Here is a 26,356-nt window from a genome sequence, read left to right as displayed (position 1 = left end):
TAATGCTCCATCCATTTTATGAATGGAACTCCCATGGTCTCAGTGCAGTTCAAAGCACAAAGCTGCTGCAGGAATGGGACAAGGGATAGTACACTAATATGAAACATGACAATTCCCCTGCTCTATTTGTCTTAATATCCTTCTGATAGAAGTATACCAGATGCTCCAGAGAAAAGTAAACTTGGTCATTATGCACCCCGGGAGAGGAAGGTACTTTAAAAATGTGCAGCAGAGTTTTGAAGCAATGTAAACATTCAGCATGCCATTAGCCTTCTTCCTCCAGTTGGTATTATCTCCATTTTACAGATAAAGAAACTGAGGCAGAGAGCAATTTAATTATTAGTCCAAGGTCACTTGTGAAATTTGTGCCAGAACCAGAGCTAGAACTCAGAAGTCCTCACTCCTAATCTACATAAAAAGAACAGGAGTACTTGTGGCACCTTAGAGACTAACAAATTTATTAGAGCATAAGCTTTCATGGGCTACAGCCCACTTCTTCAGATACATACAGGATGGAACATATATGGAGGACACACCCACCCACCCCATGAACAGGTGGGAGTTGTCTTACCAATTCTGAGAGGTCAATTAAGTAAGAGTGGGGCGGGGAAAAAACACTTTTGAAGTGATGATCAAGATAGCCCAGTACAGACAGTTTGATAAGAAGGGTGAGAATACTTACAAGGGGAGATAGATTCAATGTTTGTAATGGCTCAGCCATTCCCAGTCCTTATTCAATCCTAAAGTGATTGCATCTAGTTTGCATATCAATTCCAGCTCAGCAGTCTCTCGTTGGAGTCTGTTTTTGAAGTTTTTCTGTTGTAAAATAGTCACTCTGATCAAAAGATGCTAATGTACATCTTTCACCATACTCTGAAAGATTCCTTTAGTGTCTTTTGATCTGAGTGGGTGGTTCTGACAGACTGGCGGTTGCTGCACGCTTATCACCTTTTTAAAATGGATGCTAGTGGAGAGATCTGTGCTCTCAATGGCCAGGACCATGGCAAACTTTGAGTCAACCTGCCACAGAAGGACCTTTATTCCTAATTTGCCAAAAGTGAAATTATACAGTGTAATCCCAGGAGGCGGAGGCTAAATACTAGATACCACATGGGTCATCGTTTGCCTCAGGGATCTTTTTTCCAGGAGCAATAGTGACATCACTCTCTGAGGGTGTTATCCCTTAAGGAGAGAGACTCGTCTCTTACATTTATTTCTCTCTTTAGGAGTAAGGGAAGAAAGAGGTGATGCAGATTCTAATCTGTCATAAAATTAACAGGAAAAACCTCAGGCATTTCTGGGCCAAGTCTGCTATGTGTAATTTCCCACCTCCTCAGAGTTAAAAGAAGGGCTGGCTTTTGCAACTGCATCCACATAAGCGGACCTCTGGGCGAGGAGGGGAGGAGAGCCGCAGGGGTCCGGAAGCGGAAGGAGTGTGCGGGGGGGGTTAAAGGTCATTGTGGGCGGGGCTGGTGATCTCTAGGCTGGGCCGAGATGCCGTCCGAGCGGTATCGCTGGGAGACCCTGGAGGCGCTGAAGGGCTCCAGCAAGGGGCAGCTGAGCTACTCCCGGGACTGGCTGCTGCGGGGTGAGGTGAGTGCGGAGCGGGGGAGCGCGGCGGGGACCCTCCCCCCCCCCCACAGGGGGGGCCTGGACCCGCTCCCGGCCAGCCCTGCTCGGGGACCCCCCCCACCACCACCACCACCACACACGGGCGGGGGGGCTGGACCCGCTCCCGGCCAGCCCTGCTCGGGGACCCCCCCCCACCACCACCACACACGGGCGGGGGGGCTGGACCCGCTCCCGGCCAGCCCTGCTCGGGGACCCCCCACCACCACCACACACGGGCGGGGGGGCTGGACCCGCTCCCGGCCAGCCCTGCTCGGGGACCCCACCACCACCACCACACACGGGCGGGGGGGCTGGACCCGCTCCCGGCCAGCCCTGCTTGGGTGATCAGTTTTAGTTACTTGTTCACCTGGATTTTAATATATGGAGATCTCGCTATCTCAGAGGGCAGGAAGAGACCCTGAAAGGTCATTGAGTCGAGTCCAGCCCCCTGCCTTCACTAGCAGGACCAAGTTGTGATTTTGCCCCAGATCCTAAAATGGCCCCCTTGAGGATTGAACTCACAACTGTGGGCTTAGCAGGCCAATGCTCAGACCATTGAGCTATTTTAGGATCTGGGGCAAAATCACAATTTGGTCCTGCTAGTGAAGGCAGGGGGCTGGACTCGACTCAATGACCTTTCAGGGTCTCTTCCTGCCCTCTGAGATAGCTAGATCTCCATGGATTTTAATAGTTTGACTTCTTACCCAATCTTGTTTGGTCACTTATAAAAAATATTTGGCAACTTGCAGACTAAGACCCACTGCTGTAAACAGTGGCTCTATGACCCACTACTTTGTGCATGTGTCCTGACTGGTGCTGTCTGAAATCCTGTTTGCAGTAATTTATAGTTGATGGCTTATATAAAGATTTCACTCTGAAAATTTTTGGCCCTTCAGGCTACTACTTAGTTCTTATTGTTGTCCCCAAAACCCTAAATATTACAGCTTTACATTTAGCTTCATTTTTAAAGCAATTAATGAAATAGCTGATTTCTGCCTCCCTCCCACCCAGTGTATTAGTTAACCTCTGATCATTGGTAATGATCTCTGAAGTGCAAAGTTTGTTTCCAGTAAGATGAGCTTTTTGAGAGATTTTTTCACCCTGTTCAATATTAAATAAAACTTCAGACTTGGGCTGACGGCAGGGTCCCCTTTTTTCTTAAGTGGTGTTGCTGCATATCTGGTAGCTACAGACAAATCTATTTTTAATGTTTTGCCTGGTGAGTAGGTCCCTTGTTGGTATGCACTAATGGAGCTACTAGCCAGGGATCCTAGTTTGGGGGGCTTTTGATTTGGTTGCGTATATGTGGCCAGTACATTTGGCCTTTAGAACACTGCTACTCCTTGTGTATAAAACTTCCTTTTGAACTACTTCTCCTCAGGACCTTTCTTTGGCTCTTTCCATAACTGCTCCCAAATCTATCGGTAGATTAACTAAATTGTAATGACACCTTGACTATGCTAGGTGTTTTCCAAACAGAGGAAAAAGTACAGTGTCTGCCCTATAAGATGTCTTTTTTTATATTGCGACAAAGATGAGGGTGGTAAACGGAATACAACAGACAAGCAAGACGATCAGAGCAATGTTGATTGATGACAAATTAAACATGTTGCATTCTCCCCTCCCATTCATTTTCTTTTTGATCCGCAACAGTACCCAGTTTCAGTTCCACCTTATATCTCCCCTTCCTACCATTTGATCCTTTGCCTCGAATACATGAGTAGTTACTTATGGGATAAGTGAAATAAATAAGTAGATGACTAAGGCCCAGTCTGTACCTAAAACTTAGGTCATCCTAGCTATGTCGCTCAAGGTATGAAAAATTCACACTGCTGACAGACGTAGTTAAACCGACCTAAACCACAGTGTAGACGCAGCTAGATCAACGGACTAATTCTTCCATCGACCTAGCCACTGCATCTTAGAGAGGTGGATTAACTACAGTGACAGGATAATGCCTCTCTACACTATAGCGATGCAGCTGCAGCCTTTCTAGTGTAGACATACACTTAGCTGGCTTCTTGTAGGCATAATATCGAAGAAGTGGATCCTATGGAGTGATTTAAGTGAGGAGAAGGTAAGTGGCTGTGGGGGCCAGCTCAAGAAGGGCGTTCCATGCGTAGGGGGCAGCAAGGAAATAAGCATGGAGAAGTTTGTAGGAGAAGAGGACAAATGGGGTATTGAGGCTGGCACAATAATATGATTTAACATTGGTATCTGCACAATGAAGCCTTGTGAATGAGACTTGCTCAGAGCTTTTTCAAGATCTGATTTTTTTCCTTAAAATTAAACTGTTGCGTTTTGTTGATTACTTTGATATTTTACATGCTTATAGAAGAAATTCTCTCCCCCTCTCCAGGATATTTTGGAAGGATGCAGGTCCCCTCCCAAGTTGTCCTCCTACTCTGGCTGGGTGCTGGATCGAGTGATCTCCCAATCTCTACAGGAAACACCTCTCTCCCGAAGTTCAACACCCAGTGAATCCATTCCCCCTACAGATGATCAGCCGCTCTCCCTTGCAAAGACCACTTCTCCTGCCAGCCAGCTGCGCTCCTCACCACTTTCATCTGCAGCACCCAGTGAAACAAAGGTAGCTAGTTAACTAATAACCCATATATAAGCAGCTAGGGAAAGAGCATGGTGGTCTGTAGCCTTAATCTGCTTGATCAAGGATGATCCAATAGTCTACTAGTACTAATGTGTTAATTTGTTCTGGCAGTGAATGTATTCAGCTTCTTGGATAGGTTGACTGGGAAATAGTGAGTTGGAATGGTGAGTGACATCTTTCTTCAATAACATCTCCTGCTGGGCCAGATGTAAACTCCATTTGACAGTATAAAAATGTTAGCTAGACTATAATAGCTCTCCAGACTGTCATTATGAGACATAGTAATATGGAGGAAGGATGACTATGGGGTAAATCTAGTCTTTTCATGAAAATGAATGGGTACTTCTTGTGCTTTCTCCTGCTTGCTCTCCAAAGTCCTACCAAATTGCTTACAGCTGTTAGGCCCCTGTTACAAGGTAGAGTAGAAAGGAAATAGGACAATTCACAGCTAAGTTTTGAAGATAGGATGTAGAATGGGGTGGCAAAAAGAGAACGTGCATATTGGCTTTTCTTATAGAGCAAAGTACTTAATTTCTTAACAGTTAAATTGAGTTAGGAGATTTTTTGCAGCTGCTTGGCCTGTAGAATTATGAAAACTTACTGAGGAAGCCATCTTGAGCAATGCCACGTGGATCTGAGCATCTGGTGAAGTTCTACCATGATTTAAATACTGCTTAGTGTTAGAAAGCAGCATGAGTGTAAGTGACCATTTCTCTAGGTACAAGAAGGCTATAAGTGGGGTTTCCCAGCGCCTGTTTAATTTTCCCAGGGCCTGCTAAATATTTATAACTCAAGAAAAGGTGATAGATTTGCAAACCTTTAATCAACATAGCAACATGATCTACATCTTTTCAGAGCATTTCAGACTTGATATTCAGGCATCTAAAATATCAGCTGCCACTTAAAACAGATATCTGCAAAGTAATTCACATCCAGGGAATGAATTTGAGATTTGCGTGCATTTTGTGAGATGCTAGCTAATTTAGAGACTTAGGGAAGATTTTATTATGGACAGTTAACTGTTTTGTACTTAATGGATAGCAACCATTAATTGCTAAAAGCATGATAGTTGGCATTTTAATACCAATATGTCTTTGTATAAATCACTAACATGCTTTTGCCTTGAATATTGCATTCAGTTTTGGTCTCCTTGCCTCAAAAATAATGCTGACTTTCTTAAGTTCTGCAATGAAGAGGGCAAGAGGTTTTGGAGAGATTGTGTAAGGCAAGATTAAATTTGTTGCTATTTAGTTTCCTTGATGAAAGTTATAGAATAATGAATAGTTTGAAGATCCATCAGTCACTTTCCTTTTATCTAAAGCTAAATACAAGAGACACAGGAAACTTAATGACCTGGATACAATTCCCTGTTCCATCACAGACTTCCTATGTAACCTTGAGCAAGTCACTTAGTCTCTCTGTGCTTCAGTTCCCCATTTGCAAAATGGGATAATATTTCCCTACCTCGCAGAGTGTTGTGAGGATAAATACATTAAAGATAGTCAGGCACTCAAATACTGTGGAGATGGGAGCTGTATAAGAACTTTAGATAGATAGGCATTAGTCTGCTTTGACTCCTTTATCTCTTATGGTGCATGCTATTTTCTAAAGAAAGATTGTCAGTTTACCTAGTTTCCTGCATAACTTACTGATCTAATCTGTCACTGACTTGGTTTGTTCTGCTGTCCATACAGGGCAATGAAAATCTTAGTCTGCTGGAGACAGACCATGAAGTCCATCTTCTGGTTCTACCATCTAAAGTTACAGAGGTGGAAGGCTGCATATGGATGTACGAGGAGGTCCATAGGTTGAAAGGAAAGGTAACAAGGCATGTTGAATCACTGGGGTACTATGTAGCCAAATGTGACAATGTTCCACCAAAACTAGTGGGACAAGCAGATAACCATAAACATATTTTAATGTAGGGGTTATCTTGGCCTAATTTGTGCTGCTTCACTTGCATTATCTTGTATGCAGATCCCAGTGATTACTGTAGCGCAGTTCCTGTCTCTGGTGGGGCTGTTTATGTGAAATCTGGCCCTCCAGAGCCTACTCCCTTCATTAGAAGCCAGCAGGGCTGTGCTCAAAATGCATAGTGTATGTGAATGGCTCTTCCTCTCTCCTTGCAATCTGCAGGAGGGGCTCAGGCAGCGGCAGGAGCAGCAAGAGCAGGTGGTGAGAGCGGTTTCTGATATGGCGAGTGAGCAGCTGAAGCGCTTTGATGAGCTGAAGGAATTAAAACAGCACCAGGAATACCAGGACCTGCAGGAAGTGATGGAGAAGAGGTAAGGGTAGTTCTCTTATGTGACCTCTTAGAAATGCAACAACTAACTTGTGGTGTTGGAGACTGACTAAATTGAGAGTTTCGATTCTTGGATCTGTAACCCTATTAAAATAGAGCTACTTTCTATTGAGGTTTGTGGATGAATTGGTACCCAGTAGATGTTTTTGTATGTCTCGTTGAATATCATACATCAAGAGACTATCCTTTGTGATCCTACGCTCAAACAAATGTGCACATGGCTTTTACAAGTAAAGAAAAGTTAATGTAACATTATGGTTTAGAATTTAAGTGCATGGAAGTCACTTGCTGCCTTACATATGGGTATTAAAGTGTAAAGTTGACTCGCTATCTATTGATACAAGTATTCTCTATTGGAGGCTGAGCTGGTAGCACTACCTATTATTAAGGCTGCCCAACACTTACCATTCTAAGATGCTATTTTCAATTGCTTTAATTTTGTGAAGCTTTAGCTGTTTAGTCTGAAGTTTTCCATACCAGGGGTCTGCCTTGTGCTTAAGATTTCAATCTACCCTGAACGGAACCCAAGATTCCTGAATCACACTGTTTCTTTGCCATCAGCAAATATCTGTGAAATATGCTGGCAAAATGTCTCATCCCCCTCCAGTGCTGGTTCAAATAACAATCGTAGATGGTTATTCGCTATCCGTTACTCTGTAAGATCAAGTGGCAGAGGTCACTGCAGTGGATCTGAAGGTTCCAGCCCTGCTGATGATCCACATGTGTTGACATTTGTTTTTTCAGTTTGCTGTTTTTTAAAACCTAGGAAATCTCTCTCACTCACACGCACACGATTAAGGTTGCAAAGTAAAGCACTTAAAAGTTAGAAAATGCCTTAATTTGGACCCCTTGTGGATATGCGTTATGATGGTCTTTAATTACAGATTCACATACTATTTTTTTTCCATAGGACCCTATGCAAACTAAATAGGAACTTTGAGGTGTTAAGAGACATCTATGTAACAGTACACAGCAGTAGTTCAGGACAGGAAGTGAAGATGATTGTATCTAATTGATATTTCAAGAATGGAGAGTGTAACTCACCTTTTGAAATTTTGTCAGGACTCTGGGGTTGACACTTCTGTGACTTATGCTTGAAAATCTCATATGCAGCATCTTTGCATTTACTGTCCTACTGATATTTATCTTTCAAGGTGGTTTTCAGGTGGTTCCAGCTTTCAGTAAGTGGATGAAGAGAGACTGCATCTGATGGAGTTCTCCTTTAAACCAATTTTAAAATAGCCTCTCTGGTGTGTCCATAGACTGTACTTCATCTGGAGCATGTCTTGGGGAAGGGGGTGAGGAATCCTTCAAAGTCCTTTGAAGAACAGAATAGTCCCTCATTTTCTTCTGCTTGTATTTCAGCTCCAGGGAGGCCCAGGGTCAGCAGGAGAAGTTGAAAGAGGAACATCGACACAGAGCAAAGGTCTGAGCTTAGGAAGGGTAGTGCTATTACAAGGAAGGGTGATTGGCCTGTGTTTGGAAGCTAGGACTTGCACAGATTTAACTGCTTTAGTGATGCCTAGCGTAACACGTATGTAGAGTGAAAATGTACTTTGCAGGGCTGCCCCACATACTTGCTACACCCCCATCGGAATGCAGATATTCCAGTGAAATGTTCATCATTAAGGACGTTCTGCTATATTGCAGGAATAGAAGCAGTTACATTTCACTCATGGCTGAATCATAGTTGAAATGAAAGGTAGTTTGCTACTGACCTCAGATGGACCAGGGCTTTAGCCCTTCATATATAATTATTGAAGACAATGTCCATAGCCACTGAGGCATTGTAACCCAACTTGTCAGGAGATGTTGTCCACCCTTCACTTGTGTTCTGTGGTAGTAAACCTTTTAGTTCAATGTATAAACAGAGAAGTGTACCATTCTTGTGTGTCCTGATCAGATTTTTTCAAAATTTTCTTTTTAAAAATCAATAGATTTAAAATTGAAATTACTACTATTTTATGGCTTAAATTTACTATAATCCATTAAAACCATTTAAAGTAAAATAAATAATATTAAGCAGTATGTGTTTTGCTGTAAAATCATAGAAATGTAGGGCTGGAAGGGACCTTGATAAGTCATCTTGCAATGAGGAAAGACCAAGTATACCTAAGACCATTCCTGACAGGTGTTTATCCAACCTGTTCTTAAAAACCTCAAATGATGAGGATTCCACAACCTCCCTTGGAAGACTATTCCAGTACTTAAACTATCCTTATACTTAAAAAAAAAAAAAAAAATAAAAAAAAAATAAATCCTAATATATAATCTACATCTTCCTTGCTAGAGATTAAGCCCATTACTACTTGTCCTACCTTCAGTGGAGGTGAACAATTGATCGCCATCCTCTTTATAACCGTCCTTAACTTATTTGAAGACTTACCAGGTCTCCCCTCAGCCTTCTTTTCTCAAGACTAAATATGACCAGTTTTTTTTAACCTTTCCTCACAGGTCAGATTTTGTAAACCTTTTTTGTCTTTATACTCTCCTTTGGACTCTCTTCAGTTTGTCCACATATTTCTTAAAGTGCGGTGCTCAGAACTGGATACAGCACTCCAGCTGACGCCTCACCAGTGCAGAGTACAGCAGGACAATTACCTCTTGTGTCTTACATATGAGGCTACTGTTAATACACCCCAGAATTATATTAGCCTTTTTCACAACTGCATCACATTGTTAACTCATATTCAATTTGTGATCCACTGTAACTTCCAGATCCTCTTCTGGAGTACCACTGCCTAGCCAATTATTACCCATTTTGTAGTTGTGCATTTGATTTTTTTCCTTCCTAAGTGAAATACTATGCACTTGTCCTTACTCAGTTTCATATTCTTTATTTCAGACCAGTGCTCCAAAATAGCCTCCGAGCTGGTGGGGAATTTTTCAATAAAACATTTTTTGTTGGAAAATGCTGATTTGTCAGACCTGAAACTTTTTTCAGGAAAGTTCAGTGAAACGTTCATCGGGAAGACTTCTGAGGTGCAGATAGGAGAGAGGCATAGGGAAAGTCTGTCTGTCTGACTTGTTAGCCCAGTGGTTAGGGATTCACAGATTCAAGTCCCTGTCTCCCCCACATTGCAGATGAGTGGTCTAACCACTAGGTTACTGAATCAGTTTCAGTGTCTGTCTGTCTGTCTGTCTCTCTCTCTTTGGCCAATGAATATTTTATACAAAGTGGAACAACTCCAACAGGAGAGGTTGAGAGAGACCCATTCCCCCAATAGCAAAGAGCCTGGTGGTTAGGGAACTCACCTGTGATGAGGGAGACCTAACCACTGAGCTATTGGCTATTCTGTGGTGGGTCTCTCCAATTTTCTACAAAAAAAATTGGAAAGCTCCCTGTTTCATCCTGACGTGGAAGGGAAAAACTTTTTAAATCTTTTTTTTTTTTTTTCCCCCACCACCCTTCAGGACAGGAAAGCCATTTCCATTTCCTACCCAGCTGCAGTACTGATAACTACCTGCAGTTTGATTTGTGAACCTCAAGGCTGATGATCAGGAACTTGAATATGCTTTTGCTTTTTGTGCATGCTGCTGGTCCCTTTGTTGCCAAACAGTCTGAGATACACGTTGGGACACGACAGTTCCAGCTGGTATTGCTCGGCAGCAGTCAATGTATATTATGGGCAGGCAGGATTTGTCTTTCCTTTGGATGCTGCTAAAACCTTTCTTTCTAGGTAGGGAGTATATTTGGACTGAATTCTTCAAACTCTCCCTGAGACTGTTGCTGCCTCCAGAAACATTGAGTCCTATGGTAACAGCAGCAGTATACTGTAGTTTGGCTCATGCTGTTAAAGGCTCTGTAGAATTTCTGCAGTGGAGGTTTAAACCAGGGCCAGCAAGAGGAGTGGGGTGACTGGAATGTAGTTTTTAACCAGATTTTCCTGAGCATCTTTGCTTGTGGGTAGCATGCAGGAACTGTGTAGATAGTGTTGTGAGAAAAGCTTTATCTATGTAGCTTAGCTTTACACTGTCACTCCCTCCTCTCTCCAGATTCTAAACCTGAAACTTCGTGAAGCAGAACAGCAGAGGCAGCGTCAGGAGGAGTTGGAGCGTCTGCGCAAGGAAGAAGGCCAGGAAAGGTTGCGTCGCCTCTATTCCATCCAGGAAGAGGTGCTGCAGCTTAACCAGCAGATTGACCCCAACTACAGACATAAAGACTTGCCAAGGATAGATCTCTCAGGGTTCAGTAACCGTGGCAACCAGATCTGCGGGCTCGTGTCAGGGCTCATTCGCACCACTAGTGAGGTAATGAGGTTCTAGGTTTCCTTTTAAATTAGCTTCTCATTCCTTGAAAGGAGACACTAAGGGTAGGTCTATACTTACCTCCGGGTCCGGCGGTAAGCAATCTATCTTCTGGGATTGATTTATCGTGTCTTGTCTAGACACGATGGATCGATCCCGGAAGTGCTCGCCGTCGACGCCGGTACTCCTGCTCCGCGAGAGGAGTACACGGAGTCGATAGGGGAGCCTGCCTGCTGCGTCCGAACCCGCGCTAAGTTCAAACTAAGATACTTCGACTTCAGCTACGTTATTCACGTAGCTGAAGTTGCGTATCTTAGGTCGAAGTGGGGGGTTAGTGTGGACCAGCCCTAAGTCAGCTAGTCGAGGGGCACTTTGAGATATTATGTTGTCACAGATGAGCTTGTAGGTGCAGTTCTTGAAAGAGAGAGAATCTTTTTTCAATTCACTTTAGATGCTCCCTTGAAAAAGGCTTATTTAAATTTATGGGGATTTTTACTGGAGAAGTGATACTTGATGTTAAATATACTGTAAAATGTTAACGTGTTTAGTACGTTCCAGCATTCACAAGCTTTCCTATAGCATCTAGGTTTTCTCTCAAAACTACTCTTCTCTGTATGAAAGGTGGGAGACAGAGTAAACCAATGACACACTTCTAAAATTTGGCATGGGCTCGGCTGGTTCTCAATTCCAGTCTATCATAAATGTCTTGTAACTTCAGCTTTAGCTGACATTTGAAATAGCCCTCTTCCCAGTGGGGTTAAAGGGAAATGGATATTCAGACTACATGGACTTGCGTCTCTAGCATGATCCCTTTTTGTTGTGTTACCCAACCCTGTTAATGGAACTAATGTATTGAGAGTCTTGTCTGGCCCCTTCACTAGATTCTGTGTCTGTGTTGGGTTTGCAAAGGTGGTTATTTTTCCTTAGTTATAATAAGTAAAATGGTGTTAAACTAATGCCACTTATTTTGCTGCTTTGCAGTGGATCCCTTTCTGTTTCTAGAGCTTGACTGTAGAAGTGTAAGTAGAAGTCTTCAGTAATTGGTTTACACAGTGTAGGAGGCGGAAATTCTGCCTTGTCCGTTGTGTACCAGGAAGTGACTAAAGGCCACGAACTTGCATCTCTTGACTGGTGGTGTGAATTAATCACTGGTTCTGAAGGAGGCAGTCTGGGCTTTCTAGTGGAATGGTGCTGCCATTGCATGTTGGGGATAGTAGGCAGCATGTGTGTTAGGTTCACAGCTTCTACACAAAGTATGTAGGTGCCATTCTTGGGGCAGCCTGCCCTCAATTGGCCTTTTGGTAGGGGGAACTTTAATTTGCCTTTTCCTTGTTTCCTGGTAGAGAGGTTTCCCTACTCAGGTAGATGTAGCCAACACTGAGCGAGCACTGCAGGAAATGCGAGGGTTAATATCTAGCATGCAACAAGAAATTGCCACAGCTTTGGAAGAGAAAAGGAAGCGGGATGAAGAAGAGGAGAGAGAGAGGCAGAAGGAGTTACAGAAACAAGAGCAGCTGAAGGCCCAGACTCCAGTCCCTGCACAACATCCGCGGGGAAAAGAGCAGAAGGAAGGTAGGTCCAGCACCAGTGAGACCTACCTTACTTTACTGAACTCCACTGGGCTGCCAGGCTAAACACTGGTTCAGAAATGCACAGGCTGGGGGAGCATCACCATGGATAGGCTTCAGGTCAAGTAGAGCTAATGTGGGTACAGGATTCCTGGCAGAAAGCTTCATTGACACTGAAATTGATGGTTCATAAACTGGTTATATTAACTGAAGCAAAACCAGTCATTTTTGGACAATACACATCATGCTGGGACAGGAGGGACGCAGATCGTTAATAGAGTAGGGGAGAACCTTGTGGGACAATGTGTGCTGGGTTACATGCATGGATTATTAAAGGGAGCCATTTCTAATTCCTCACGTCTGCTACCACATGGGCCCAGAAAGGCCTCTAGAATGGCTTACTGTTTGGCTGTAATTGAAGTTCAAAAAATCTAGGCACAGGGGCTATCAGTCTTCAAAGGGTGGACTTTTGTACAATTTGCAAAGCCTTAGTCTGGTATAATTGACTTTCTAAATTTGGTTCTGAAGAACAACAGCTGCTCAGAACTTCTGAGGGCTTGTCTATACTTACCGCGCTGGTTCGGCGGCAGGCAATCGAACTTCTGGGTTCGATTTATCGCGTCTAGTCTGGACGCGATAAATCGAACTCAGAAGTGCTCCCCGTCGACTCCGGTAATCCTGCTCGCCGCGAGGAGTACGCGGAGTCGACGGGGGAGCCTGCCTGCCGCGTCTGGACGGCGGTAAGTTCGAACTAAGGTATGTCGACTTCAGCTACGTTATTCACGTAGCTGAAGTTGCGTACCTTAGTTCGATTTGGGGGTTTAGTGTAGACCAAGCCTGAGTCTTGACAATTTTTGTAGGACATTAGAATTTCTGATGTTTTTGTTGTGGTAATAGTTTGTTTTCCTGTGACTGCTTTTCTTGTCTAGTATTAGGACTTCAGGTTAAGGCAGAGGAGAGCACAATGCAGTGGTACCAGCAATTGCAGGATGCCTCTGACCAGTGTGTCGCTTCCTTTAGTGGACTGACTGACTGCAAAGACAATCAGGTATGGCAACTTTACAAATCCAAATGATCAATATTGTTAGGAAAACTCTCTCCCTCCCTCCCCTGTCTTTCTACTGTCTAATACTTCTCTTGAGTGGGATGTAAAGCAGCCTTCAGAATGGTCCTGAAAACTTACCAGTCCACATGCAAAACCTACTCATCCACCTTTTAACAAGATTATGATGAAAGAATAAATGTTTTATTCACCTGTCAAAAATAATCCTTTTCTTTAAGAGGGCGAGGAAAAATTTTGAAAGTCTGCTGTAAAGCAGATTTTTGGCCTGTGTATATTGTAATCTAGCTTAAACCCAAAAAAGTGAATAACTTGGAGTTGGGGCTGCCAGGAAGTCCTTAAACAGTAGCTAATGCCACAAAAGACTTTAAAAAACATTCCTTTAAACAACCCTGTTTCTGCATCTCTTCTCTCATTTCTGGTGAGAAAACGGTTGTCCTTTTTTTAATTCAACTTGTGCCTCTCACATCACGTATGTAAATTGTAAATTTCCACAGCAAGCAATATTCCCTAATGGATTATAATAACTTCAGGTGTGGGAGGAGTATTGACAAATTACATTGATTCAATGAAGCTTTTAGGTTTCAATGAAGCTGAAACCTTGAGACAGTAAAATGTTAAGCAGCAGCTACTGTGCTTTCGCAGGAATTTATTTTTATTAACACTTCTCTGTTATAGTACTTTTTTAAACTACTGCAGGAAAAGGTCTGGCTGCCTTAAGGACTGAGCACCTATCCAATTTCCAATTAAAGAATGCTGTAGCAGAGCAAAACCTAGACACTGGAGACTTGATCCTGCCCTCCCAATGCATCACATACACTTGTTTTCTATCTTGGAAAATCAGATATTTCATGCTCAGGCTTTTCAAGATGCACAGCAATGACTGTGGCAGACTGACGTGTGATCAAGTCCTAATTGCATATCTTCCTTTCATTTTCAAGGAGGCTCCATTAAGCATTAAAACTTTTTTGTGTAGGAGACTGGCATGTTGCTGTCTCAAAAGGAGTTCTTCGTTTATTAGTCTGAAGCTGTTCCATGTACAGTTCATCCTCTGTTGTATGTTCCTGGGGTGGAGCTTGATCAGCATTTTGGGCCCAATCCTGCAAGGACCTGAATGCCTCCTTTGTGTGTGAGTGCTCTTAACTCCTATTAACATCAGTGGGCATTAGTGCTGAATGCATTCTTGTAGGATTGGGCCACCATGAGAAGTGTCTTCCCTGTGATGATCTGCCTCTTGGGGCTTGATCAGGTCTCTTGTCTGAAGTGATTTTTAACAGCTTTTTACAATCTTCTACAGGTGAAGAATATCAGAATGGATCTCCAGAAAGCAGCCAGCATCCCAGTGAGCCAGATTTCTTCCATAGCAGGTCAGGAAAATGCCGAGAACAATCCCAGCTGAGATGCTGTTCCCCTCTAAATATCTGAGGGGAACACCAAGCCTGCCCTGTATCTGCATTGCTATTACATTGGAGAGCTAATGTGCATGGAGTCCCGATTTTTGCTATCTGAACTTTTACTTGCAGTTGGCAGGGTATTTTCTGCAGTTGGGAGGGATCTCATTGATTTTTAGCACAATTCAGTTCTAGTGACCAGATTTAGAAATATTAACAGTGGATGGGGGCCTAAGAACTCTGACCCGCTCCCTTCAGAATCTGGTGCTAGCTTTGCTGAGGCTGATGTGGTTTGGTTGAGGCTTGCGTGTTGGCAACTTCCTAATATTCTGTCTCTCCATGCACTATTGATGATATATTCACAGGCTCTCAGCTAAGAGAGATATTTGACAAAATCAATAACCTTCTCTCTGGAAAGTCTGTTCAGTCTGGAGGGAGAACTGTGTCGGTGACTCAACATCCACAGGGTCTGGATTTTGTTTATTACAAACTGGCGGAGAAATTTGTGGTGAGGACACCTTATCTTATTGGGGTGGTGAGGGTAGCCAAAGTTTCTGGAGCTTCTCTGTGATAATGACCTGTGTCTTTAACTATTGAAAACAAAACTCTCAGGAACTTATCACCTGCCAGGCTATGCTCACACTGATTAGAAAAAAGGGGGATATATTTTTTTGGCCCAGGGAAAAGAGGAGCCTTGCTTTCTTCTTTATGCACTTGCTCATATCTTATGGAAGGAGGCAAGGCCCCTTTTGGCTCCTCAACTTACTCCCTACGCACTTTTTTTTTTTTTTTTAAACAGGCGTGTGCAGTACCAGTGGAATGTAGGGTGATATGCTAAATATCATATAGCACGAACCTATGCACATGCTCAAAATACACTATTGAAAACCTTTTAACTTGGCAAAACTTGAAACAAGAATTCACTGGGGCACTGAAACACACATCCGCAATCTAGGGACTATGCCCTTGCCAAGTTTCCAACACTTCCTATTGAGGGGCTATAGCTGTTCAAATTAAGCTGCCCTTTTTTTTTTAAAGGGAGTGTTTTATCTACTCTCCATTCTCAAATGGCTTTAACTGCATTTGCTGAAGATTTAAATAAATCAGTAACCCTTGCTTTTGTGCTGATCACAAATGTGCAGAATTCTAGCACAAAGGGTAAACTTGGTTAAATTAGAAGCATCTGAAAATGGTCCTTTAGAATGAAAATACTTGTGTAACCTTAACTACAGGCTTTTGTAAATACTGCCTCTAATCACTTACTCATTTTCTTTATCCTGAGAAGAAGGGTTTATGGGCCTCTGTCTCTTTCTGGCAAAGACATGTAGATTGTATTGTCCTCCCATATCGGGTAGCTGCATGTCCGTGGAACGTATTAGGAGCCTTCAGTAAAGGATATATGTAAACTTAAAAAATAAATTAAAATGTTGTCTTTGAGCATTAACTTGAAAGGGGGGTGTATCTTTAATGTTTTCAGAAACAAGGAGAAGAGGAAGTGGCTTCTCACCATGAGGCAGCTTTCCCAATTGCTGTGGTGGCTTCAGGAATCTGGGAATTGCACCCCAGAGTGGGAGACCTCATTTTAGCTCACCTGCACAAAAAGTGCCCCTACTCTGTACCATTTTATCCTGCGTTCAAGGAGGGGACTCCCATAGAAGAGTATCAGAGGTAACTTCTCCATATAAAGGGGCTTCTTTGGAGCTCTGTAAGGGCTGAGATTTAGTGGCCGGTGGAGAAACTGAAGAAATACATGTTTTCTTACATTAACCCTCATTTGACCGTGTCTCTTCCCACCCCCCCCGCCTTCCTCAAAGGATAATTTACTGATCTAGTTTTGAATTGTCCAGTACAGAATCTAAAGAGAGATGAATAGAACCTTATTGCTTTACATTGATGTTTGCGATTACTTGGAAATCTGAGATCAGGCATGTCTAGAAGCAGCGTCACTGGTTTGTCTGCTGTTTAAGGGGATGCTATCGCCACTAAAATACCTCCACCCCCCAAAAAATGGTGTTTCAACCACGGCTGTCAAACAATTTAAAAAAAAAGTAATCAGGATTAAACACGAGATTAAAAAAAATCACGATTAATCAGTCTTAATCGCACTGTTAATAATCCCATTTATTTAAATATTTTTGGATGTTTTCTACATTTTTAAACATTGATTTAAATTTCAACACAGAATACAAAGCATATAGTGATCACTTCATATTTTTTATTACAAATATTTGCACTGTAAATTAGAAACAAAAGAAATAGTATTTTTTAGGGTTGTCAATTGTAGTTAATTCACGTGATTAACTCAAAATGCGATTAATCACAGTTTTAATCGTACTGTTAAACAAAAGAATACCAATTGAAATTTATTAAATATTGTGGATGTTTTTCTACATTTTCATATATATTGTATTCTGTGTTGTAATTGAAACCCAAGGGTATATTATTTTTGATTATAAATATTTGCACTGTAAACATAAACAAAAGAAATAGTATTTCAGTTCACCTGATACAAGTACTGTTGTGCAATTTCTTTGTTGTGAAAGTGCAATTTATAAATGTAGATTTTTTTTGTTACATAACTGCACTCAAAAACAAAACAATGTATAACTTCAGAGCCTACAAGTCCACTCAGTCCTACTTCTTGTTCAGCCAATCGCTAAGACAAACAAGTTTGTTTACATTTATGGGAGATAATGCTGTCCGCTTCTGACTTACAATGTCTCTGAAAGTGATAAGCATTCACATGGCACTGTTGTAACCAGCCTTGCAAGGTATTTATGTGCCAAATATGCTAAACATTCATATGCCCCTTTATGCTGTTCAGACTTTCAGTTGTCACCGCTGTATCTTATAGCACCTTACTGATGAGCGAACCTAGGGCCAGACTTTTAGCGTAGTTGCTTATCCAACTTTTTATTTATTTTGCTGGTGAAGGGATATATGTTTATCAATTAACCTGGTTTGGTGTATTAATATTAGAATATCTTTCTTCTAATACACAGGATACTTGGTTATCAAGTTAAGGATTCCAAGGTCGAGCAGCAGGATAATTTCCTTAAACGGATGTCTGGAATGATCCGTCTTTATGCTGCTATCATTCAACTACGGTGGCCTTATGGAAACAAACAAGTGGTATGTAAATAGCGCTTTAAAAATGTTATATTACAACACTAGCTCTTGGGATAGGAACTGCGTTGACTAAACTGATTTAAAATGTGGTTTAAAACTGATCCAGTCAGAGTTTAAACCAGTCATTGTGAATAGAGAGAAACTATGTTTAAAGGGACTGTCAACCTGATTTTTTTTTTTAAATTGACTAATTTAAAACAGTTCCAGCTTTTGATGAATTATATTTTAAATAGTATGTCTTGAAATTGTTCTTAAAAATTCCTTTAAAAGTACAAAGTAATGGTTTGTCTGCATGTTTATAATGGTCTCTTTATCAGAAAATATTCTGAAAATGCACAAAGTACTGTCCCAAAATAACTGTCCCTTGGAGAGCAAGTGGAACTGGAGAAAAATCTGGTAATGTTTTTGGTGGCAATATTTTGCAAGATTATCAATCATGCAGTGAGTAGCTTTCTTCCTTTAGATTCACCCTCATGGGCTGGGCCATGGATGGCGCTGGCTGGCTCAAATGTTGAACATGGAGCCTCTCTCTGATGTGACAGCTACACTTCTTTTTGATTTCTTAGAGGTAAGTGATGTGACCTGGCATGAGCCTCACTAGCAAAATAAATAAGTTGGATGAGCAACTAGGCTAAAAGTCTGGCCCTAGGTCGTCTCCTCAATAATGTGCTATAAGACACAGTGGTGACATTACTATATAAGATTAGCATGTTCAGATGCTGCTGGCTGAAGCCATGACCGTTCTTTATAAATGGCCCGAGCGTCACCCCTCCTCTACCCCTCCCCACGCTCTTGAAAGGAGGCTTATGTATATTGTCAGAGACCCTTGCTAGATGCAGTCCTTAATTCCCTCCGTGATATGATTTCAGTTTTATCTGTTTAAAAAGCTGGACTCCCACAGTGCAGTGTTTGACTTTTTATTACACTTGGTCCCTTAGCAGCTGAGGCAGTTCACATGAAGCTCATCAATATTTTTAATTCCTTATTTTTATTCTTCATATACTTGGCAAACCCAAACTTAATTAGACCTGGCACTGGCTGGTATAATACAGTGCAGAACGTTTTATGCCATATGGCCATCCTAACTAAATTGCTTCACAGAACAGGTGGGCTTTTACAGCAAAAAAGGGGGAGAGCTTGGTGTGCATTAATTGAGAGACTGATCCTAGGATACGAAGCTACGTAAATAAGGCACCAAACTGGTAATGGGTGAAGACCAAGTTGAGGCCAGTAAAGAAGCATGGATGGAGTATAGACAGCAAGAGAAGTTCCTGTAGATAAGGGCAGAAGTCTGTAGAGCCTTGAAAGTGGAGCAGAGAACTTCATGCAGAAGAAGGTGGAAGGCTACCATAGAGATGCAAGGCAGTGACAGCAGGGAGGTATAGTCAGAGTGGCAAAAAAAATGTGGTCTTGATAGTTCCATTTTGAATGGGCTCCATGGGGAGAGCTGAAAAGCTGCTATAATAGTCAAAGTGGGACATGACCAGAGAATGGACTGGCAAAATGGGTAAGGAAGAGAATTATTTTGGGGAGATATTGTTGAACAGGAAGAAGATCTCAAAGGTGGCACCATGGACTGTGCATGGGTGAATGATGAGGCAACAAGGTGGTGATGATGATGATGGGGTGGGAAAGAGAATGTGCTGAGCTTCCTTAACTTGGAATATATGGCATTAAAATACAGGAATATGAACAAATATAATAGAGAACAAAACTCTGCAAATTGGGGTAAATGCTTGCAGAAATTGTGTCACTGGTGATGGGCACTTCATTCCCTGACACTGTAGAAATTGAGATGTTTCTTTTTGGGTTCTAATGGATTTGGAGACTTCTCTTGTTCTGTGGCAATGCAGATGAATTTCTGGAGTGTGATTCACGATGCAGATTGCCAGCAGTGTTCAAACTATACTGCCTGAGTTCTTGAGGAGTTTGTATTGTACAAATTTGTAAGAGTCCTCTCTCAATTACAAGGCCCAGTTTTGAAATCTGATCTGTTACCCTTATGGTTTTGTGTACCAGGTGTGTGGCAATGCGCTCATGAAACACTACCAGGTCCAGTTCTGGAAGATGCTGCTACTTATCAGAGAAGACTATTTTCACAGGTATGACATTTTCGGAATTAGGAGCATTTCCTTTTAGATCTATGTTCATTAGTGTTCCTGACAGTTGTTTCATCCTCCCCCACTCCAGATTTGTCATGAGCTCTCCCTCATGTAAATAACACAAGGCTGTTTTTCTATTTGTGTTTTGGAGCTCACCCCCTTTATTCTCCCTGCAGGATTGAAGCAATCACCATCTCTGGACAGATGGGGTCTTTAATGCGGCTTAAGCAATTCTTGGAGGTAAAGCATTCTCTTTAAATTCTTGAAAGTCTCTATTTTTTCCCTTTCTTAAAGAGGTATTGTTCAGTCAACAAATCCCAGGCTGCCTTCTGATTCCCAAAAGGTCCATGATTATGACTTTTTGATGCATTCTCTGTTCTTATATGGCTTCTTCGTTACTGAGTATGTTCAGTCTTCTTGATGATTATGACTCCAAAACATCTCCCTTCTCAGCTGCCCCTCTGTCCCCCCAAAAAAGTTGTAATGGATGTGATTCTCGGTGGAAATTCTTTCAGTTATAAATGGATTACTGATACTGCAATGAGAGGAGACCTCCAGGTTCAAGATCTATGGCTCCACTAATTCATTGTATTTCATAGCAATTATCTTTCTTCAGACACGTGCATGTTCACATAGTGTCTTCTGTACAGACTAGATACCATATGAGCAAATACGTTTAATAACTGGTAATCTCCTTCAGAGATTTTTGAACTACGGTTCACACAACTGCATTTAGGCATCCTTTTGAAGAAATATTTTGCAAAGATGTAAAATATACTTTATTTTGAAAGTGTCTTGCAAATATTTATTAGTTTTAATAAATATGAAGCTAGGAGACACAGGAGTTTGTGCTTTTCTTACTTAAAAACAAAGGAGCTCTCAAGGATGAAAAGGCCATTGCGGAGAAACTAAATGAATTCTTTGCATCGGTCTTCATGGCTGAGGATGTGAGGGAGATTCCCAAACCGAGCCATTCTTTTTAGGAACTGCCCCAGATTGAGGTGTCATTAGAGGAGGTTTTGGAAGAAATTGATAAACTAAACCAGTAATAAGTCACCAGGACCAGATAGTATTCACCCAAGAGTTCTGAAGAAACTCAAATGTGAAATTAACGGTAGTCTGTAACCTATCATTTTAAATCAGCTTCTGTACTAGATGACTGGAGGATAGCCAATGTGACGCCAATTGTTAAAAAGGACTCCAGAGGTGATTCCGTCAATTACAGGCTTGTAAGCCTGACTTCAGTACCAGGCAAACTGGTTGAAACTATAATAAAGAACAATATTGTCAGACATCTAGATGAGCATAATTTGTTGAGGAAGAGTCAACATGGTTTTAGTAAAGGGAAATTATGCCTCACCAACCTACTAGAATTCTTTGAGGAGGTCAACAAGCATGTGGACAAGGGGAATCCAGCGGATATAGTGTACTTAGATTTTCAGAAAGCCTTTGACAAGGTCCCTCACCAAAGGCTCTTAAGCAAAGTAAGCTGTCATGGGATAAGAGGAAAGGTCCTCTCATGGATTGGTAACTGGTTAAAAGATAGGAAACAAAGTGTAGGAATAAATGGTCAGTTTTCAGAATGGAGAGAAATAAATAATGGTGTCTCCTAAGGGTCTGTACTGGGACCAGTCCTATTCAACATATTCATAAATGATCTGGAAAAAGGGGTAAACAGTGAGGTGGCAAAATTTGCAGATGATACAAAACTACTCAAGATAGTTAAGTCCCAGGCAGACTGGGAAGAGCTACAAAAGGATCTCTCAAAACTGGGTGACTGGGCAACAAAATGGCAGATGAAATTCAGTGTTGAGAAATGCAAAGTAATGCACATTGGAAAACAATCCCAACTATACATATAAAATAACGGGGTCTAAATTAGCTATTACCACTCAAGAAAGATCTTTGAGTCATTGTGGATAGTTCTCTGAAAATATCCACTCAATGTGCTGCGCCAGTCAAAAAAGCAAGCAGAATGTTGGGAATCATTAAGAAAGGGATAGATAAAAAGGCAGAAAATATCATATTGCCTCTATATAAATCCATGGTATGCCCATATCTTGAATACTGCATGCAGATGTGGTCGTCCCATCTCAAAAAAGATGTATTGGAATTGGAAAAGGTTCAGAAAAGGGCAACAAAAATGATTAGGGATATGGAACGGCTTCTGTATGAGGAGAGATTAATAAGACTAAGACTTTTCAGTGTGGAAAAGAGACGGCTAAGGGGGGATATGATTGAGGTCTATAAAATCATGACTGGTGTGGAGAAAGTAAATAGGGAAGTGTTATTTACTCCTCAGAACAAAAGAACTAGGGGTCACCAAATGAAATTAATAGGCAGCAGGTTTAAAACAAACAAAAGGAAGTATTTCTTCACACAATGCACAGTCAACCTGTAGAACTCTTTGCCAGAGGATGTTGTGAAGGCCAAGACTATAACAGGGTTCCAAAAAGAACTAGATAAATTCATGGAGGATAGTTCCATCGATGGCTATTAGCAAGGATGGGCAGGGATGGTGTCCCTAGCCTCTGTTTGCCAGAAGCTGGGGATGAGAGACAGGGAATGGATCACTTGACGATTACTTGTTCATTCCCTCTGGGGCACCTGGCATTGGCCACTGTCTGAAGATAGGATACTGGGCTAGATGGACCTTTGGTTTGACCCAGTATGGCCATTCTTATGTTGCTATCAACTCTAAAAGTTAACGTTTAGGAATGGATACAGCAAGAGTTTCTCAGACACAAATGTGAAAATAAATATTTCTTAAATTGGAGATGGATTCCTTGCTAGATTCTTGGGTGCTTCTATGTCTGTGGGTTCATTCAAAAATATTTTTTTCTCTTAACTTGAAATGTCATTTCTTTAATTTAAATTAATATATAAACCAAGTAAATGAAATAGTATCAATAAGAAAAAACAGCAAATGTGAAATATATGTTGAAGGCTTGTTACAGGTTGTTCAAAATGTCCCCCCCCCCCCACACACACCCCATTGACCCTGGGCCTGCTGCTGGTGGGCTCCAGGCTCTGCCTTTTCCTTGGGGATGCTGTGTGATGTCAGGTTGACGCCACTGCTTGTTACCGTGGAGACAGGTGTGACATCACTCACAGGGCTATGACAGAGGCTAGGTTTTGGTTACACTTCTTCAAGCTGCAGGGGCCCTAGGGCCCCCCGAGATCTCTGGCTCTGACAGGTGCTGGAGCCCATTGCACTGTGCTCCTTCCCTGCTCTCTGCCCCTGACTGCTGGGGAGAGGCCTCGGCTGCCACAGGCCCACTGGACTGCAGAGAATTCATTCCCAGGGGTGTGGCTGGTGAGTCTCGCCCATGTACTCATGGTCCAAGTGATTGCCCTCTTGGGGGTCGGGAAGGGATTTTCCCCCGGGTCAGATTGGCAGAGACAATGGGGGTTTTTCCTCTGCAGCATGAGGCCCATCTCACACGGTGGTTTGAACTAGAGTAAAAGGTGGATTCTCTGTAATTTGAAGTCTCTAAATCAAGATTCAAGGACTTCAGTATCTCAGCCAGAGGTTAGGGGTCTAATACAGGAGTGGGTGGGTGACATCCTGTGGCCTTCAATGTGCAGAGGTCAGACTTAGATGATCACAATGGTCCCTTCTGGCCTCAAAATCTGAGTCTAAAATGAGTCTGAGGTCATTAAAATTATTGGGTTATTTAGAGGTCTTGTGCATTCAGTATTCCTGTTTTTTTTTTTTTTTTTTTTTTTTTTTAACACCATTAATTTTCTCTGTTTAGTGAGTAGAACATGGATCTAGGCCCTTATTGATTTGTTTTCATTCAGTGGTCAATTTGAGGCAGCCAAATTTGGTCAAAGACTTGTATCTGTTTTCTTGCTTTTATACCAGGCTTTTTCAGTGGAAGAGTTTCCTGTATAACTTGAGTCCTGTTGAGTGCAGATATTTCCATAATGTAGCCGATCTCTTTTGATTGTTTGGAATTGCTTGCATTGGTTCTAAAATGACTGGGTTTTTGGTTTTGTTTTGTTTTTCCTAGAAATGTTTGCAGCGGAAGGAAATTCCTTTACCAAAGGGTTACCTGCCTTCTTCCTTCTGGAGGTCATAAGTCGGTTCCTTCCCATTTTCATCTTCACAAGAGTTCAGAGAATTTCCTGACCTTCTTATTACATTCAGGAACAAGAATACATAGAAATGTAAATCTTACATTTGTATTTACATGGATGCTGTGGATATTTTCAACTGAAACATTTTTACCCATCTTTGATCCTATTTTATGTTGAACAGAATTTGGAGCTTCAGTAGCTAATTTATCTCATGTAACTTATTTTGCAAATTATTTTAAGCCATCTGTTTGCATTTGATTAGCTTTACGGACTCTATTGTGCAGTGTATTATGGAATATGAGAGGCTCCTTCACATCTTGAACAAGTACAGTGAATAAGTGTCAAGTGCATAAACTTGTCTAAATGCTCCATTAGACTTCAGGGTTTACTTACAGTAAGCAATGGCTTTCAGATGGGAATTTTGCTCTGAATTGATCAATCTGTCAGTTTTACATAAAACTGCAAATAGAAATACCTCAGTACTTTAGTCATATTAAGGTCTAAATGTAAGAAATCCTTCTGTAAAACTTTATTTTTGCATTTTATGTGATTAGGTATTTTAAAATTGTTTCATTGTTAACAGCATTGGAGCCCATAGGAAAATTCATTTTGTATCTGGCTGCCTAAAAATCCAAAGCAGCAAAAGAGGTGGTTATGTTAACAAAGCTGATTTGATGTTGGTCAAATGTCACTTTGGTCTTAGAGACAGCATTGATCTCTTCATCTTTCCCCAGGGAAGGCCTTAAAATCACCAGCTCTTTCGTTTTAACTTGGAAATTCTGATTTTTCCTACTGACGCAGCATTCCTTATTTACCTGGGTTAGACTTGATTTTACAGCTACATAGGCAATATGATAGCTGCTGAAGAACAGCTCGCTGCTTTTCGTTTTGGGGATTTTTTTAAAGGCTTTGCATGTGTGTAATATCTTTACTGTGAGGTTCATGAAACTAGAAGGAACTGTGCATCCATGATCCGCCACATGAAATCTAGCTTAGAATTGGTCTGACCTCCCCCCCACCCCCCCCAAAAAAAAAAGGCAGGTGGAAGGGCACTTGACAGTTTTGTCGTCTTCAGTACTGATATTGTGCTATCACATGAAGAAATTAGAAGATACAGTCCCCTTGGCTTGTCTAAAGATGAACTGAACTGTGGTATTGACCTATGTAGAAAAAAGCCTTTATGACTTGGGCAGACATGGATTGTGTTAGTTTTACTGCAGTTTGTGTATAAAGTACTGTAATAGTTTTGTACTAAGATAGTGTAATGGTGAATTATTCTAAGAATGGTTCATTCTAGAATCTTATTTGAAAAAATGTTAAGTTTTTAAGACTCTTTTTAACCTAAAACTGATGCAGTTTACTTCTCTCTGTGTGCCTGTGATGGTGCCAAGTAAGTTTCTGGGAATCCCTAATGGGTGTCTGTACCAATGTTATGGGAGGTCAGATTGGGAGGGTATTTTTGACAGTTAGTGGAGTGCACTCTGCCTGAGAGGCCATTGAAGAGGTAGCAGTTACGTGCTATATGTTAATATTTCTCCCATTTCTAGTGGACAGGAGCCCATATTGCAACTGGATAGCTAATTGACTGTCTTGGCAGAAAGAGATTTAATATGAAAATTTAAAATTACATTTCTAACCCAGGTGGTGGCTTATTCACAAATGTGGGGGGAGGAGGCATTGTGGAGATGCTTCTACCAGCATTGCACATAGTATAGAATTTGTTTTTAATCCAGTATCTTCCTCTACCTTCCCTCACTGCCCTGCTCATGGGCTTCAACTTCAGCCTGGAGGGGGCCACATCTAGTATTGAGCGGGTAAATCAGTTTGCATACTTATTCAATCTTTGACCTCTTTGCTGAGGTTTGACAGCCTTGTAGTGAGAGTTGACAGCTAAAGTGAGTTGGATACCTAATCACTGGGAACTGGGCTGTATACTCATTTTTTGTAGTCCACTTAACAGCCATCAGATGGTAGCCACTTGCTTGCTCTTGACCTGGGCTCTGTTTGAACTAGTATCCTAGAATCAACTAGACCTCTCCTCTTTTTCTCCCTCTCCCTTTGTATATTTGATGAAGACCCTTTAATTCAGAAATAGTTCAGGTAAAGGTTGTTCTAGCAAAATTAATAGCATTTTACACTTTCATGTTTTATTGGCATTTTTTGTCACCGAGACCTCCAAAAATGTTTATAGTCTTTAGTGAAGAGCAAGTTTTGAGAGAGAGGAAATTAAATGAAAAGAAGTAAAAACTTCGAC

At 41.6% G+C, this 26,356-nt stretch overlaps 1 protein-coding gene across 1 annotated transcript; it reads left to right on the top strand.

Moving 5' to 3' along the window:
- The first annotated feature begins 1,476 nt into the window (after positions 1-1,476).
- Positions 1,477-25,122, top strand: GLE1 (GLE1 RNA export mediator). The gene is made up of 16 exons (XM_054007458.1): positions 1,477-1,593; positions 3,971-4,201; positions 5,914-6,039; positions 6,356-6,504; positions 7,887-7,947; positions 10,518-10,772; positions 12,113-12,341; positions 13,267-13,385; positions 14,695-14,764; positions 15,154-15,296; positions 16,266-16,456; positions 17,791-17,920; positions 18,381-18,485; positions 19,937-20,019; positions 20,196-20,259; positions 24,036-25,122. The coding sequence occupies exons 1-16, from the start codon at positions 1,495-1,497 to the stop codon at positions 24,102-24,104; spliced, it is 2,124 nt and encodes a 707-aa protein (XP_053863433.1). The 5' UTR covers positions 1,477-1,494; the 3' UTR covers positions 24,105-25,122.
- The last annotated feature ends 1,234 nt before the right edge of the window (positions 25,123-26,356 follow it).

This window comes from Malaclemys terrapin, chromosome 17 (genome assembly GCF_027887155.1).
Source record: "Malaclemys terrapin pileata isolate rMalTer1 chromosome 17, rMalTer1.hap1, whole genome shotgun sequence".
Lineage (NCBI taxonomy): Eukaryota > Metazoa > Chordata > Testudines > Emydidae > Malaclemys > Malaclemys terrapin.
This window is presented reverse-complemented; position numbering and strand designations above follow the sequence as displayed.

What these genes read in the sequence shown, in the direction of transcription:
- GLE1 (XM_054007458.1), top strand. Translation starts at nt 1,495, where the DNA reads ATGCCGTCCGAGCGGTATCGCTGGGAGACCCTGGAGGCGCTGAAGGGC. An exon ending in CAGCACCCAGTGAAACAAAG is followed by an intron (nt 4,202 to 5,913) that starts GTAGCTAGTTAA and finishes CTGTCCATACAG; the next exon opens with GGCAATGAAAATCTTAGTCT. An exon ending in TCCATAGGTTGAAAGGAAAG is followed by an intron (nt 6,040 to 6,355) that starts GTAACAAGGCAT and finishes TGCAATCTGCAG; the next exon opens with GAGGGGCTCAGGCAGCGGCA.